At 41.7% G+C, this 15,196-nt stretch overlaps 1 protein-coding gene across 14 annotated transcripts in view; it reads right to left on the bottom strand.

Annotated features, from left to right (window-relative positions):
* Positions 1-2,024: 2,024 nt before the first annotated feature.
* Positions 2,025-15,196, bottom strand: part of LOC311021768 (mitogen-activated protein kinase kinase kinase kinase 4-like) — a 109,812-nt gene continuing 96,640 nt past the window's right edge. For all 14 annotated transcript variants that reach the window (XM_084022553.1, XM_084022555.1, XM_084022554.1 and 11 more), the window contains 6 exons: positions 9,363-9,497; positions 8,010-8,110; positions 7,625-7,774; positions 5,658-5,817; positions 5,155-5,294; positions 2,025-4,586 (listed from right to left, as the gene is read on the bottom strand). In XM_084022553.1, coding sequence (XP_083878679.1) covers positions 4,503-4,586; positions 5,155-5,294; positions 5,658-5,817; positions 7,625-7,774; positions 8,010-8,110; positions 9,363-9,497 — 770 coding nt within the window. In that variant the 3' untranslated portion in view covers positions 2,025-4,502. The remainder of the gene's footprint in view (positions 4,587-5,154; positions 5,295-5,657; positions 5,818-7,624; positions 7,775-8,009; positions 8,111-9,362; positions 9,498-15,196) is intronic.

The raw sequence follows: 15,196 nt of genomic DNA on the forward strand, positions 1-15,196 counted from the left end.
GCCTGTAGCAGATTTGTTTTCAGAATATCAGCCTTGCATCGTATAGAGAATTGTACTGTCTGCAGAATGTTGAACATTTGCACAGTGTTGTATTTTCACAGCTCAGTGTCAGTAAATATTGTAGTCCTTCAGTATTGGACTTCAAGATAGTTGCAAGCTTGTATGAGTAGAGTTATTCAAAGGTATTTAAAGTTTAAATGGGTCGGTTGGGTTCTGGACGTCCTGTTACAGAAATGGCACTTGGTTGGCGTGGCTGGTGTCTGGTTGGGGGGCCCAGTGTGACATCTTTCATGGGGCCCAAAATCCCTGGCAGCGCCCCTGATCGCTATGGCTCGCCTATGTGGGTGAAGTTGCTGGGTCCCGTATGGTTGGGACAGATCCTTTTACGAGGGTCAGTGTCGAGGCAGACCCAGTACTGACCCTCGTTACTGAAGCAGTCCGATGTGAAGTGGTTAGCACACATACAAGCTAACACGGACCGTAGCCGTAAAAATGAAACGCAAGAGACCAGACAAGGACTGTCGTGGACCCATGCACACAAGTGCTGTCAATCAGGTGACTGGCATACACCTGCCAGCACCTGAAGCTCAAAATGAGAGTAAATAGCAACAGAAGAATATTGCAGGGGATTTTGGCACATTTGAGGCACGGTTAGCTGTGTTGCTCATTCCATGAATGCAGGATCCTCACAAGTTGTACCTTGTTGTAAAGGTGACTAATCAGGCTTTATTATTTATTGGTAAATATTTTTTTCAAAATAGACCACATGTACTTTGTACTTTGAGCTCATCCAGTTAAGATGTTGTCATTAACTTGAATGAATGGTTTTATTGTTGTCCTCTGGTGTTCTGCCAGTAACTTGCAGGTTAAAAGGTGACACACGGTCATTAAAATGACTGGCCGTTGAGAAAGCAAGAGATGTGGCGTGTTTTGGGAATCTTGCACATAGGCTCATCACCTGTGATATATCATGATACTTGAGAATACCGAACAGATGACTAAGCTGTTTGACAGCCCTGCTGATGAATTCACCTCCCAGCCACTCACCATTAGCATTATGTTACACCATTAGACAGACTTGACCCATATGTCATTACATAAGAGATCATCAGAAAATGAGACTGTGTACTTCTCTATTTTGCCAGACGTCTCACCATGGAGCTCAGACACCACAGGAAGGACTCAACCAGAAGTCAACATTTACAACACATCGATACCATTTCTTTTCACGCAAGGCTCTGTGACCAATTAAGCATCACTGTATTGTGAATGACTGAAGTTTACATCTTAGCCTTACATCATTTTGAGCATTCATTTTTTGTGTGACAACAAAAGGATGTTTCTATGGAAACAGGAAGAAAACCTGTTGAAGTGGACCAAAATGTGCTTCGGTTAGCCCACATGAGTTACAACATGTCTCTTTTCAACAGGTTTGCTGGTGAGTTTGGGGAACAAACAGTAGAACCCTTTCAGAGATGAATGACACACTCCTTTTAAAATTACTTTTAAAGTTTATTCAAAGAAAAAAAACGTCAGGAAAATACATGACTTCCTGTCAAACACAGAGAGGACATAATTTAGAGTAGCATGTCGGAACCAGCAGAGGAAAGCACATCTCCTCACATCCAAGCCTGCAGGGAACCTTACTGCAATGTTTCCACGTTGAAGCAGCGCTATGGGAATACCTGAAATGAACAACATGTGTGTTCTTTATTGTTTTGTATGTCTTTTTTTTTTTTGTGTGGTAGGGGAGGAGATGACAAAATACAAATTAAAACATCCAATAAAAACCAGGCTCGAGAACAAAGAATTAAAGAATATAAATATGGTGATGCACATTAGTGTAACAAACATTGCCTCTGTAAACATTTTCTCCACCTAAGGTGAGGGTAATGATATTAAACCACCGCAGTTGCATATTTACGCGTACAGAAACAACAGAAACTATCATTAAGCTTTCCGACTAGCGCTATAACTTAATACACAATGTTTCAAGTGATTTTTTTTCTCTTTTTTTTAAAGGATTTCCAAGTAGTGGTTTTCATAAAAGGTTTACATGTTTTAAATTCTGCCCTCTTGGCCCTTTGCCAATGTGAGACTGTTTTTTCTCATTGGATATAGACTTATCTCTCATCCGGTTTGAGCCCATTACGTTTCAATAATAACCATGATTTTTCTCATGAAGTCAAGGCCTTGATGCAATAAGAGACACACACACTGGGTACGACGTCACACAGCCCTCAGGCGACAGCACCGGGGCTCCACACGGCTCTTCTGTGAAGAGGGGGGGAAAGGTCGGACAGAAACTGTCACTGAGTAACTCTTCCACGTGTCGGAGAGGCTGCCTGCGTGGTAAATAGTTACCATGAGGAGGAAAACAACTCCTTTGTGAACGTGTGACGTGTTGGGACATGAAGCAAGAGCACAAATAGGACTCCCCTTTAGAGTCGCTGTGGAAAAGGAGGAAAATCCAGCTGAGCAGAAGTCCTGACGGAGATCAATGGTGCAGTGTGCTGCCCAGTCTTTCACATATACAAACTTAAATAACAGCTGGAGCAGGAAGAGCAGCCACAGAATAGAGAAAACAATTCCTTCCTGAAAAAGGGGTCTTCACAAACAGCCGAGTGAGGAAAAGTTCTGCTCCACGTTGCACTTTATCGCAGTAACACTGAAGTCCAGAGTCTTGAGTGTTGCATCGATAAGGTTTAGTCCAGAATACCAGAAAATATGTAGAGGCTCTGCTGCTGCAGCTTCTTATTCACCTTAACTCCGACTGAACATCTAGGTTGGATCACACACGATACAAAGCAAAAACATCATCTCATGCCTTGGAACCACCACATGTAATAAGTCTCTCTACATTCTTGACACTTAGTGCGTTGCATTCATACAAAAACAAGTTGAAATAATGAAGTGAAAAAAAAACTGCCTTCCAGAATAAAAGTCCTCTGCTGAAGCAAACCTGCTGATCATGTCTTTCTCTCTCTGCTGCCTGAAATCCAAAGACAGACATTTCATGATCCTGTCTGAATTCAAACGGGATGATAACATCATTTGTCTTTTGCTGTCGACTACAGTACAGATTTTCAAAATAAGGTCCTATGGTGGTCCACAGAAAGGGCTTAGCCACTCTAATCATTGGACACTGAACTCTGACTGTACACACATACCGAACTTTCTCTCTACTTCATCATCTTTTCTTTTTTTCATCTAATATCTGACTATTGACAGCAGTTCAAGTTTCCCACCCGAGATGAGTTAAGGTGTCCATGTCTGACTGGTGGGGGGAAAACATGACCACTCACACTATCTGGAAGATTCAAGGAACTTTTATTGTACATTTATTTGATTTGATTTTTTGGACCACACCCACACTTTCTTTTCGACAAACACTCCTTGCACTTCTGTGTGTTAAAAGCACGCAAACTGTGGGTGGATGTGCGTAATCTTAAAAAAACAAGAAAAAACAAGGTAAAAGACATGTTTTACTCCACATAGTTACACTTATCTTCAAGGAATAATAGTAATAATTCAAAAAATACTATTCTGAAATCCATCTGCTTCAGTGTCTCTCTCTCTCTCTCTCTCTCTCTCGATCACCCCATAATTTCTTCTATTAAAGCACCTGTCCAAACAACACAATACTTCAACGACACACACACACACACACACACTCACACTCACACACACTCACACACACACACACACACTCACACACACTCACACACACACACACACACACTCACACTCACACACACACTCACACACACACACACACCTGTCGAGTCCCCTCAATCAGACTTACAGTAAAACCTCTAATATGACGCCTGCTCGTCCATCTGGTTTTACACTTCCCCTCGGCTGACAGTCGTGACTTCTAACCAGCACGTTAGCAGTAATTGGACCAAACAGAAGTACATGTACACACACTACTGTAGTATTAATACGACAGACTCCCACCATAGCGGCCCGTGAAACGCTCATAAGAAAGGGCGGCGGGCAGGAACATGGGGAACTCTCTTACAAGAGGCAGACCTGCAGAAGGTAGTAGCAGTAGTAGTAGAAGTAATAGTGGTAGCAGTACTAGTTGGTAGAAGACCTGGAGCTGGCTGAGCAGCCCAGGAGCACGGAAATGATGCAGAGTTAAAAAATAAAAAGACTATCCCATCGCAAACTGATGAGCACCAAGAAAACGGAGGGAAACAAGAAGGCCCCTCTTCTAGAATTCACATTTAATTTACTTTCTTTCATATATTAATTAATCAATGATTTCATCGCTTCAGGGGCCGAAGACGGCGTGACTTTGTGGCCAGGCGGCCCCCGGACCTCCAGACGGAAGGCGAAGTCAGCGTGGACGACCGCTTCAAAGGGCTGCTTGGTGCTCGTTCTCTGTCGGTTGTCCGAGGACTGACGGGACGTCGACGGCGGGTTCTGAGATCCAGTGTTAGCGAGGGTGGAGGAGGATGAGGAGAAGGAGGAGGAAGAGGGCAGGACGTGGACCTCTACCAGCTCAGCAGATTGCTTCGGCCCAGGGTCATGAAGTAGACCTGGCTGGAGCCTCCAGACCGAACGGAGGCGAAGAACACCTGAAGAGGAGACGATGGAGGTTCACTACGAGGTCTCATCACAGCTGCCACTCACTCAACACAAGCAGACACTCCTCTCTATGTTAATAATGAAAAACTATTTTGAAATCAGGCTCTATTGTTTTACTCCTTTACATGATAGTAAGCTGACAGATTTTTAAAATCTCTAGTGACGATGTTCAATAATAATGATAATGAAAAACTTATTGCGAGTGTTTTTTTAATCACGATCCCGTCCCATCCTTAGTCATGGGTGAAGTCAGCAGGACTGACAGGAAGTTGGTCAGAATGAGTGTCAGCTTGACTGACAAACACATTGTGATGTCATCAAAATGATGGAAGGGAGATGAACTGTATGAAAACATGATCTCATCAGATAAAACAGAAGTTGACAAACTGCATCAACTGCAGTTGAAAAAAGCAAAGAAAAAAAATCCAATATATGTTATCGCAACACTCAACATATGGCAATATGTTTAAAATAGCAATATGATTGTATGGTGATGATATTGTATCATGGGGTCTGGTGGGATGAGACCAGGTCTACGTGTGTACGTGGAGGTCTCACCTTGTCGTTCCTCTCACAGAGGAACTTGAGTCTCTGGGCTCTCTTGTGCATGAAGACGCCGTCCAGGTGTCCCGTCTCCACCGAGCGGATCTCGATGGCCTTCTCTCCCCAGCCCATGATCTGGTTGGAGCGGATGTAGGCTGCAAACAGGTATGCAAGGTCACCCATCGCTCCAAAGTCTTTGAAGCGAGCGTTTCCTCGGCAACTACATGGCAACTGATCAATGTAAGTAGTTTGTGTAGAGGAAGACACAATAAACAGGTAGACACTGTTTAATGTGATCAAAGTGATGAACTCAAGTATAGGGGACATCGGATCACTGCACATCAAATCATATATTTTGACATTTTTAATGAATAGGAAACACATTTTAAGTTCCATGATCTGTCTTCTTCTATTCTGTTACTGTTTTGTCAACGTTGGGAAGCGCTGATCTCGGCACGTGTGTAAAGAGGAAGTGTGCGTTAAATTTACATTTAGGGCATTAGGTTAGCTGGACTCACCCACTGAGGTGGGCATCTCGCCCCACTGCAGCACCACGTCCTTGGTGATGCGGCCGTACGTGTTGACATAAACGCCCTCGTCCTCGTAGCACACCAGCAGCTCGATGCCGTCGGTGTTGGGCAGGATGATGATGGCGTGAGACTGGATATTGGTCTGGATCTGCAGGGACACAACACACCAACATGGACTCTGCTGATGACGTTCTCCGAGGCCTTTGAGAATATTATCTAACTGCCCTTTTGGCACTGATGATCAAAAACAGCAGCAAGAAGTTCTTCTTTTAAAGGACCATACCAGTGTTCCTGCATGTCATGTCCATGGAGTTTTAGAAATGTTTCAACCTGAACATGTTTGTCATGTTTCATTACAGTTTTTCTCAATTGTTTACACACAAATACTGGTACTTGAGACACAATGACCACAACATGTAACTCATGCACCAACAACAAACTCTGCTAAACTGCAAGCACAATTCCTGCTTTACACTCAAATTGCAGTTTTAAAACACACTTTTTTCAAAACACTACACACAATTCTCTGCATTTGGCACAATTTTCATGAAGAAAATCTCTTGTTTTCACAAGGAACACACTGCCATTCAAAATTCTAAAGTTAATTTCCCTACTAAGCACACTGACTCATCACATGGGAAAACACCTGCAACACAGTTTTACAATTTGCAATCAGAGCATTAGCATAAAAGGGTAACAGGTGAGCTCTTCTGTTTTGGAGCAATGGATGCCAACATTGGCAACAGAGGCAGAGCCAGAGGAGTGAGAGTACGAGGAGGAGCCTAGCATGGATTTGCCATGCTAGGTGATATTTCCCCCGCTGCTTGGCCATCGCTTGCATTGCCTGTGATGTGGATGAGGTGCTGTGGCCAGACCGAAACAGAAGAGAGGATGCGGGATAGTTGTTGTTTGTTTGTAACTGTATACAGTAAATTCTTCTGGTTTTGTATGTAGACCACTGTATATGCAACTTTGTGTTGGTTGGGATGAAAACTGTGTACATTACAGTATTCTTGTGGGAAAAATAAAATATATAAAAACAATATTCTAAAATATTTTACAACACATTTATGTATGTACTGTCTGTAGTGAGTGTAACACTGAACAAAAAAAGGCCTAAGTCATTATGGTAAATGGAGAAGAAGTGTTCATCGTGTTTTACATTGAGCACATCAGTGTTCAACTGGTTCTTATAAATGTCTATTCATATGATGGTTTGCGTGTGTCATTTGAAAACAAAATACCATTTTGAGAAGAAATAACATTGTTTTGAATGTAAAGTTTCATTTTGCAGGAGAATTGAGGGGTTTTGCCCATTGTGTGTGTGTTTGTTGATTTGTGTGTAGAGTTCTGAGAGTCATTAAAATCCTGCTTCTGCCTCAAATTCCAGTTAGAAATGTTTCCAGACGTGATAACATTCAGCTCAACGGCTCTCTTGGCTCTGTTGTGATGGACAGCTCAGAGGGCAGAGTCAAAGTATAAAGAAGGTCAAAGATTGGCTGAAAGTTAGACCTCAGGCTTCTGGACTCCTGCCGATACGATAGTCACCATAAATATTAACCAAGCTGGGTTATCTCACCACTTCCTGGTTACCAGGTCCAATCAGAGCCAGCCAGATAACTTTTGACCAATGGGATGCAGCCAAGGGAACATGTGTTCATTGTGCAGAGTGTGCCTGTTATTGAGGTTGGCGTACGCCGGAATGAGACTTGATTACCGGCTAGCTCCACCCGGGCCACTGAGGTAAACTGGGAGCAGCCGGACATTAACAACAAGTGAACCCAGAACCTGCTTCTAGCTCTGGACGCAGACGTGATGTTATATCAATGTGCACATTTTAATGGCTTTTATTAGAGTAACACAGCCATTTGAGATGGAACTAAACAATGCAGTGATTGAAGGTTGAATTACTTAAACCCAGAGACTTATGCGTGTGTTCTTGCGTGTGTTCTTACGTGTGTCGGCAGGTAGATGTCGTAGACGGCCCCAGAGTCCACGTCCACGGCGTGGAAGCCTGAACATGAGCCGTAGATGACCTTTAACCTCTGACCTTCCTCCACGGTTAGGTCGACCAGCAGGGGCTTGTGCACCAGGTCACCGAACGACTGAAGCACAGAGGTCACAGGTCAGACGAAGCATCACATCAGTAAATATTTAGAACAGCAGACGTTATGTATGTTGATAACAAGCTCCACAAACAGCTTCGTATCAATCTGTAGTTCAAACCACACCTGAACAAAACAACGCTGTCGGAATTTCATCTTTAAATTCACTGAAATGTGTCAAAGTGGACATGTGTATCTATAACTGTGATTGAGTCTGAATCAGTGGATGACTCACCTTAAAGGCCATGAACTTGTGGTAGGGTTTGGGTGCCCAGGCGTAGACCTCCACTGAGTTCTTCAGAGCCAGAACTAAGAATTTGATCCTCTCATATTTCACTGGGGAACAAAAACCCAACAAAGACATGAGACATAAAAGAGCAGGACTGCTGTGAGGCTTCTCTCCTCGTCTGATTGTTGAACCCAGAGGCTGGTTGATCTCATCTCCCTCTAGTTCATTTATTATAGGGAAGCACTGTAACATAACTGCTATCAGATACTATTACTGTTGTGACATGATGTCCTTATTCTGTCATTTTCACTTTTAAAAAGCAGTCAAATAGAAACTGACTGCAAGGTGAGGTCGTTTCCTTCCCTGCTGCAACATTAAATGATGATTAAAGAACAGAAAACTGTCAGTCCTTGCAAGTCACAAACAGAATACCTCCGTTGTATTTGGTATTTGTATCATCTGATTTTCATCTGGATGACTGCATTCTTTTTAATATATATGGATATGTATGTATTTATATATACTACATGGCAGTTTCTGTTTCTAGAGTATGAGTGATTAATTTACTGTAAATAGGAGAGGATTTAAAGGTCATTTTAAAAACAGGATCTTGGTTATTAAAGAATCCCTACATTGCTCTTCCTTGAGCAAACATTTGTACAAGAAGAATGGAATCTATGGGTTTGGTATTTGTAACGTGCAGTAAAACTCCACCAGTGGATGGGTTGGTTTGGAAAGCCCTGCACTTCCCAACAGTGTTCACGCTCCAGCTGTGCTTCAAAAAAATGAAATGTGACAATCGGTGGAAAAGCCGGAGTAAAACTTCTGGACAGGAAATGGATTTCACGACTGGCAGCTCTGATCAGTGTCGAGGGGTTTCCAACAGGAAGTGCTGATCTTTGCTCAGTGGCACTACCATCACCGAGGACATTCTGAGCTTTAGACAGGTCAGGGCGGTTACATGTCCACTTGGTCTTCACCGCATTATTACCTAATCAAGGGCTTTCCATCCATCCGTTATCTACGGCGTACACTCACTCTGTATCCTCAACCAGCTGGTGAGGTTTGTAAACTTAGACTCCCCATTTGCATCCAAATGTGGCTGGTTTTATTTCTGTTGGGATACATGTATTCACAGCCATGCAGATCACTAGGATCCCTGGTTCTCCAGCTTAATATGTATATTTATTTAAATGGTAAAGCAGAGACAGACTTGCAACAAAGATACCATACATGGTATGCATGCAGACCACTGGGCCACATCCTTAATCCCATCGGATTTGTTGTTTGCAGTATATGTGCCCATAAATATATACAATATATTATATTGCTATTTAGGAACGTGAGAATGTGACCCACCAACGTTGTAGTGGACGCAGCCCTCCAGGTCTCCTACGGTGGTCCAGCCCTGTTTCTTTTCAACCTCGGGGTCGTTGTGCAGGATCTTGTTCCTCAGCCAGGACAGGTAGTACACACGGAGCTTGTTCTTCTTACCTGTCGCACAGCAAGACAGCGCAGACAGCTTAATAATATAATATATATATTTTTTTTTTTACTTTTATTTATCGAATGCCAGACAGTCACAGTCGTGAAATACATACAAAAAAGTATTCTTTCTTTTTTTATAACAAATGAACTTAGACGAACAACCCCCCCACCCCATCCACCTTTCCCCCCTCCCCCCTCCCTTGGTAACTTATGATTAAGTATATCAGAGAAAATATTTCACAAACCACAAGGAAAGAAAGAAAATACACACATACAAAAAAAAAAACACAAATAACTACACAGAAAATACCAAATTACAATACAAAAATAAAGTGCTAGTGCTGATCATTATACAGTAGATCTTAGTATTGATTTTAGTGGATGCTTGCTCCTCAATCATCAAAACAAATTTGTTGTTCTGGAGCGTCTTAGAGGGAATAGTCTTTTGGGGGGACCGCTGGCACCGGTGGGTAAGTTTGTGCATGGCCATGCAATGAGTTTTTACAGAGAAACTTCCCGAGCTGGTAGCTCATCTAAATATTTAAGTAATGGTCTCCAATGAGTATAAAACCTGTCAGAAGAACCTCTAAGTGAGAACTTGATTTTCTCCAATCTCAGAAGACCTAAGATGTCATGTAACCAGACCTTGGTTGATGGTGGTTGAGATGATTTCCATAGCAACAGAATTCTTTTATGGGCAATAAGAGAGGCAAAAGCAATAACGTTGTTTTGGATGCTTGTGGATTTTGTTTTACCAAAAATAGCGATATGTGGGGTTGGAGTTAAATTTATGCTTAATATGTCGGAGATTGTTTTGAAGAATCGTTCCCAGAATTCAGACAACTTAGGGCATGTCCAAAACATATGGGTAAGATTGCATGGGGTCTGTGAACATCTACTGCATTTATCATCAACTTTGTCCGGGTAAAGCTTTGATAGTTTTTCTTTACTGTAGTGTAGTCTGTGAAAAACTTTAAACTGTATTAATGAGAGTCTGGCACAACTGGATGACGAGTTAACGACCCATATTGCTCCCTCCCAGAAAGTCTCAGAGAAGCTCAGTTGGAGTTCTGACTCCCAATTCATCTTGATCTTATGTAGAATGGATTCACTGGTTGGGGATAGTAAGTTATAAAAATAGGAGACGTGGCCCTTTGACAGGGTCTTGGCTTTAAGAGCCAAGTCCATTCCGTTGGGAGTCGGTATCTGTGGAAATTAAGTCGTGTGCGTTTTCGCAAAGTGTCGCAGCTGAAAGTACCGGAAAAAATCTGATTTATTAAGATTAAAGTTAGAAATTAATTGGTCAAAACTCGCAAAAATATCATTAATGTATAAGTCACCCAGACTACGAAGGCCCTTATTTTCTAGAGCAGGAAAAAGTGGGTTAAAAATGGTTATTGCAAATCGGAGTTGCTAGCGGGGGGGGTGAGCCAACCGAAGTGGCGTCTTAGTGGTGTCCAAATTTTTAGTGTTCCAACAATAACTGGATTGGAGGGGAGACTTGACGGGGATAAGTGCAAGGTACTGCATGTTAAGCTTAATAATATAATTAATATAATTAATAAAGTGTGTTTTCAGGGGGATTTAAAGGTGGAGACAGATGGCAGAAGAAGATGGGAGAGTGTGTGACGGTGTGTGTATGTGGATGAGCTCAGATGGAGCAGCAGTGTAGCAAAGCTATATGTAGCTCAGCGCTGCTGAAGGGGGACATCATCTGGGAATTTTAAACTGTGTTTCTCAATACATTTTGATACATACATACGCATTTTGCAGCTGGTTCCATGAAAAAGGAGCAGCATAACTAAATGCCCTTTTTCCCAGTTCAGTATGGACTCTAGGCACAGTCAGTAAAAACAAGTCCTCAGAGCGGAGCTGGTACTTTCCTGTGCTTTTCTGAATGACATACTTCTGCAGGTATGTTGGAAGAACACCGAGGATAGTTTTATAAATTAAGATATGCCAATGATGGAGTCTGCGGGTGGACAGGGCAAACCATCCAACTCGAGCATACAAAGAGCAGTGGTGCGTGAGGGTTTTAAAATTAGTAACAAATCTCAGTGCTCCGTGATAGACCGTGTCCAAAGACTGTAGGCATTTTGAAGATGCATTCATATATAAAACATCACCATAATCCAACACAGACAAAAAGGTTGCAGCAACAAGTCTTTTTTTGGCTTCAAAAGAAAAACAAGATTTGTTTCTAAAGTAAAAACCTAGTTTTATCTTTAGTTTTTTCAAAAGCTGCTGGATATGAGGTTTAAAAGAGAGAGCATCATCAATTATAATTCCCAGATATTTATATTGAGACACAGATTCAATGACAGAGCCCTGGAAAGTGGTGATAGGAGGAAGGTCAGAGGGCTTTGATTTAGCTTTTGTGAACAGCATGAGCTTTGTCTTTTCAGCATTTAAAACAAGTTTTAAATCATACAGGTTACGTTGCACAGTGTTGAAAGCAATTTGGAGCTTACAGAGAGCCTGATTTGGGGTAGACGCAGAGCAATATATCACAGTGTCATCGGCATAAAAGTGAAAATTTGTGTTTGGGGCTTTACAATCCAGACAATTGATGTAAATATTAAATAATAAAGGTCCTAGAACCGATCCCTGTGGCACACCCTTGGATACATTAAGAGAGCTAGAAGTAATACCTTCTGCTCGCACACACTGAGATCTGTCTGATAGATAGTTTTTAAACCAACCGACAGCTTGATCAGACAAACCGATGCTGCAGAGTCTTTCTAATAATAAGGCATGATCCACCGTATCGAAAGCCTTTGATAGGTCAACAAAAAGGGCTGCACAATGTTGCTTGTTATCTAAAAATTCAATAAAATCATTCACCACTTGTAAAGCAGCTGTTGACGTACTATGTTGTTTCCTAAAACCAGATTGAAATTCAGATAAAATACTGTTTGTTGATAAAAAGTCCTTCAGTTGTTGGCTTACAATGGACTCCAATACCTTATTCAAAACAGACAGTTTGGAAATGGGCCTATAGTTGTTTAGCACAGTGGGGTCCCCCCCTTTTAACAGTGGGAGAACAAAGGCAGATTTCCAAATAAGGGGAATTTCGTTTGTCTCCAGGGATAAATTAAAAAGATAAGTCAAAGGTGATGCAATAAAATCAGCAGCTAACTTTAGAAAGTAGGGTTCAAGATGGTCTGGACCTGCTGATTTTTTTGTGTCTAAACATTTCAGGGCCTTATGTGATATGGAAATTTTGTACTTCTTGATGAGAGATACTGAACTGAAGACTTACACATGAGAAGGTTTGGTGAATGTAAATGTGTCCTGTGGCCATTTGTGTGTGTTTTGCAACCCATGGGTGTTTTGCGACATGGGTGTTTTGCGACATGGGTGTGGTTTATGACCCAGGTGGGGTTTGCGACCCATGCAAGGTTTAGATAAACATCAGAGTTTATGACTTCCATCCCTGTGAACTGAGTGAAAACACACCCACAAGAAGATGGATAAATATCATGTTCGTCTCACAACATTTTGAGTCTACACATTGTAACAGACCAGCATGTTGCTCTGTGAATTCTCCTCTTGATCAAGATTAAATCCCTGTTTGGACCTTGAGCTGACTCCGATCTCCTTCCTCCAGTTCTATACCAACGGGTAATTATTTTAACATTATGGACCTCTGAATGTGTAACAGCGCCAAAAGTAAAAGCTTGTCCCTCAAAACAACAACTACAAACAGAGCAAGCAGAGGAGCCTTGAGCTGTGTTTTCAGAGTTAAAAAGTGAACCAGCGGCAATAAAATGCTCATTAAAACAGCCAAGCATGTCAGCCTTTTCATAAATTTGGGTAGAGTCTTTGACAATGCATGGAGGTAGCTCAATACCATTTTTATTTCCAGTTATTGATTTAATGGTTTTCCAGAATTTCAACGGATTGTTTAGGTTATTTGACGTTTCAGTAAGGAAATGATCAGCTTTGGCTTTTCTAATTGCCACTGTGCTTGCATTTCGCAGCTGCCAAAAGAGCAACCAGTCTGATCCAAGACCAGTACCCCTGGCCTTAGACCATGCCACATTGCGCTCATGGAGTAAATTGGATAACTCTGGCGTGAACCATGCATTATCCCTGCCCTTTATTCTATACTTCCTAAAAGGAGCGTGCTTGTTAACAATTTCAATAAAACCATCATAAAAGAATTTCCAGGCATTTTCAACATCAGAAATGACATTAATTTTCTCCCAGTCAAATAGAAACAGGTCATGAAAAAATGCTTGCTCCACAAAATGCTTCGTGTCCCGCTTTATGATGACACGCGGTTTAGTTTTAGGAACTTTTGTATTTCTTACAGTTGAAATGACACAGTGATCACTGATGTCATTGGCAAAAACAGAAGCAGCAGAATATTTATGAGGAACATTGGTTAAAATAAGATCAATTAAAGAGGATTTTTCCGGACATTTCATATTAGGTCTAGTAGGGCTGTCAACAATCTGAAATAAATTAAACGAATCACAAAAAGCTTTAAAATCGTCTGATGCTGGAAGCAGCCAGTTCCAGTTAAGGTCACCAATAAGGACAATTTCATTGAACTTCAACCCAGATAAAAGTTCCATTAACGATGGTAAGGTGCAGCTGATAGCTGAAGGTGGCCTATAGCAGCCGACGACAGTGATGTGGAGAGTTTTTGAGATTTCCATGTCAAGAGCCAGAAGTTCAAATTGCTTACTTACTGATGTAGAGAGACGGATGTTTACATGAAACTTAGATTTGACATAGACTGCAACCCCTCCTCCCTTTTTGGGTCTGTCAGTCCTATACACATTATAGCCGTCAATGTTGATATCCTTGTTTAAAACTGCTTGGTTTTTCATTTATATTATATCATTTTATTTTATTCCTGGAATCATATGTTTTTATTATTAGACTGTAATACTCAATGGTGTCACATACTCCTCTCTTCAGATGCACTGTTGAAGTTTCTAAATCCCACCCCTGGGACATCTACCACATCTACCACTGCTGCCTCCACCTCAGCAGCACAACCCAGCCATGATGCAGCAGCATCAAGCTGTCTTCCTGTTGCCCCCACCTCAGCAGCACAACCCAGCAGTGATGCAGCATCAGCAGCACAACCCAGCCATGATGCAGCAGCATCAAGTGGTCTTCCTGTTGCCCCCAACTCAGCAGCACAACCCAGCAGTGATGCAGCAGCATCAAGCGGTCTTCCTGTTGCCCCCAACTCAGCAGCACAACCCAGCAGTGATGCAGCAGCATCAAGCTGTCTTCCTGTTGCCACCACCTTTAATATCTTGTTTTGTGCAGTGCCTTATTTATATTGTATTTTTAATTCATTTTATGCAACTTGTTGACACGTTTTATTTTGTGTTTAGTTAGATCTTATACTTAAGACTATTTATGAATGTATGTAAAAATGATTGTATTTCATATATTCATTGTATTTTTTGTATTCATTTATTTATTCATAATTTTTTTTATCTTGTTAACTATTCTGATTGTGAATTTGCTTTCTTTAAGTAAAAAAAAGGTCAAAGACAAAGCTATTCGGTTTCTTGTGAGTATATACTCTACACTGCCGATGCAAGGGGGGCGCCACCTAAAATCTTGCCTAGGGCTCCAGATTGGTTACGGCCGGGCCTGCGTTAACTAATATTAGATATTGTGTTCATGAATGGGATTCGGGGATGAAATAACAGGGCCATTTTTCATTCCAGATT

The sequence above is a fragment of the Eutrigla gurnardus genome, assembly GCF_963514095.1.
Source record: "Eutrigla gurnardus genome assembly, chromosome: 12".
In the NCBI taxonomy this organism is placed as follows: domain Eukaryota; kingdom Metazoa; phylum Chordata; class Actinopteri; order Perciformes; family Triglidae; genus Eutrigla; species Eutrigla gurnardus.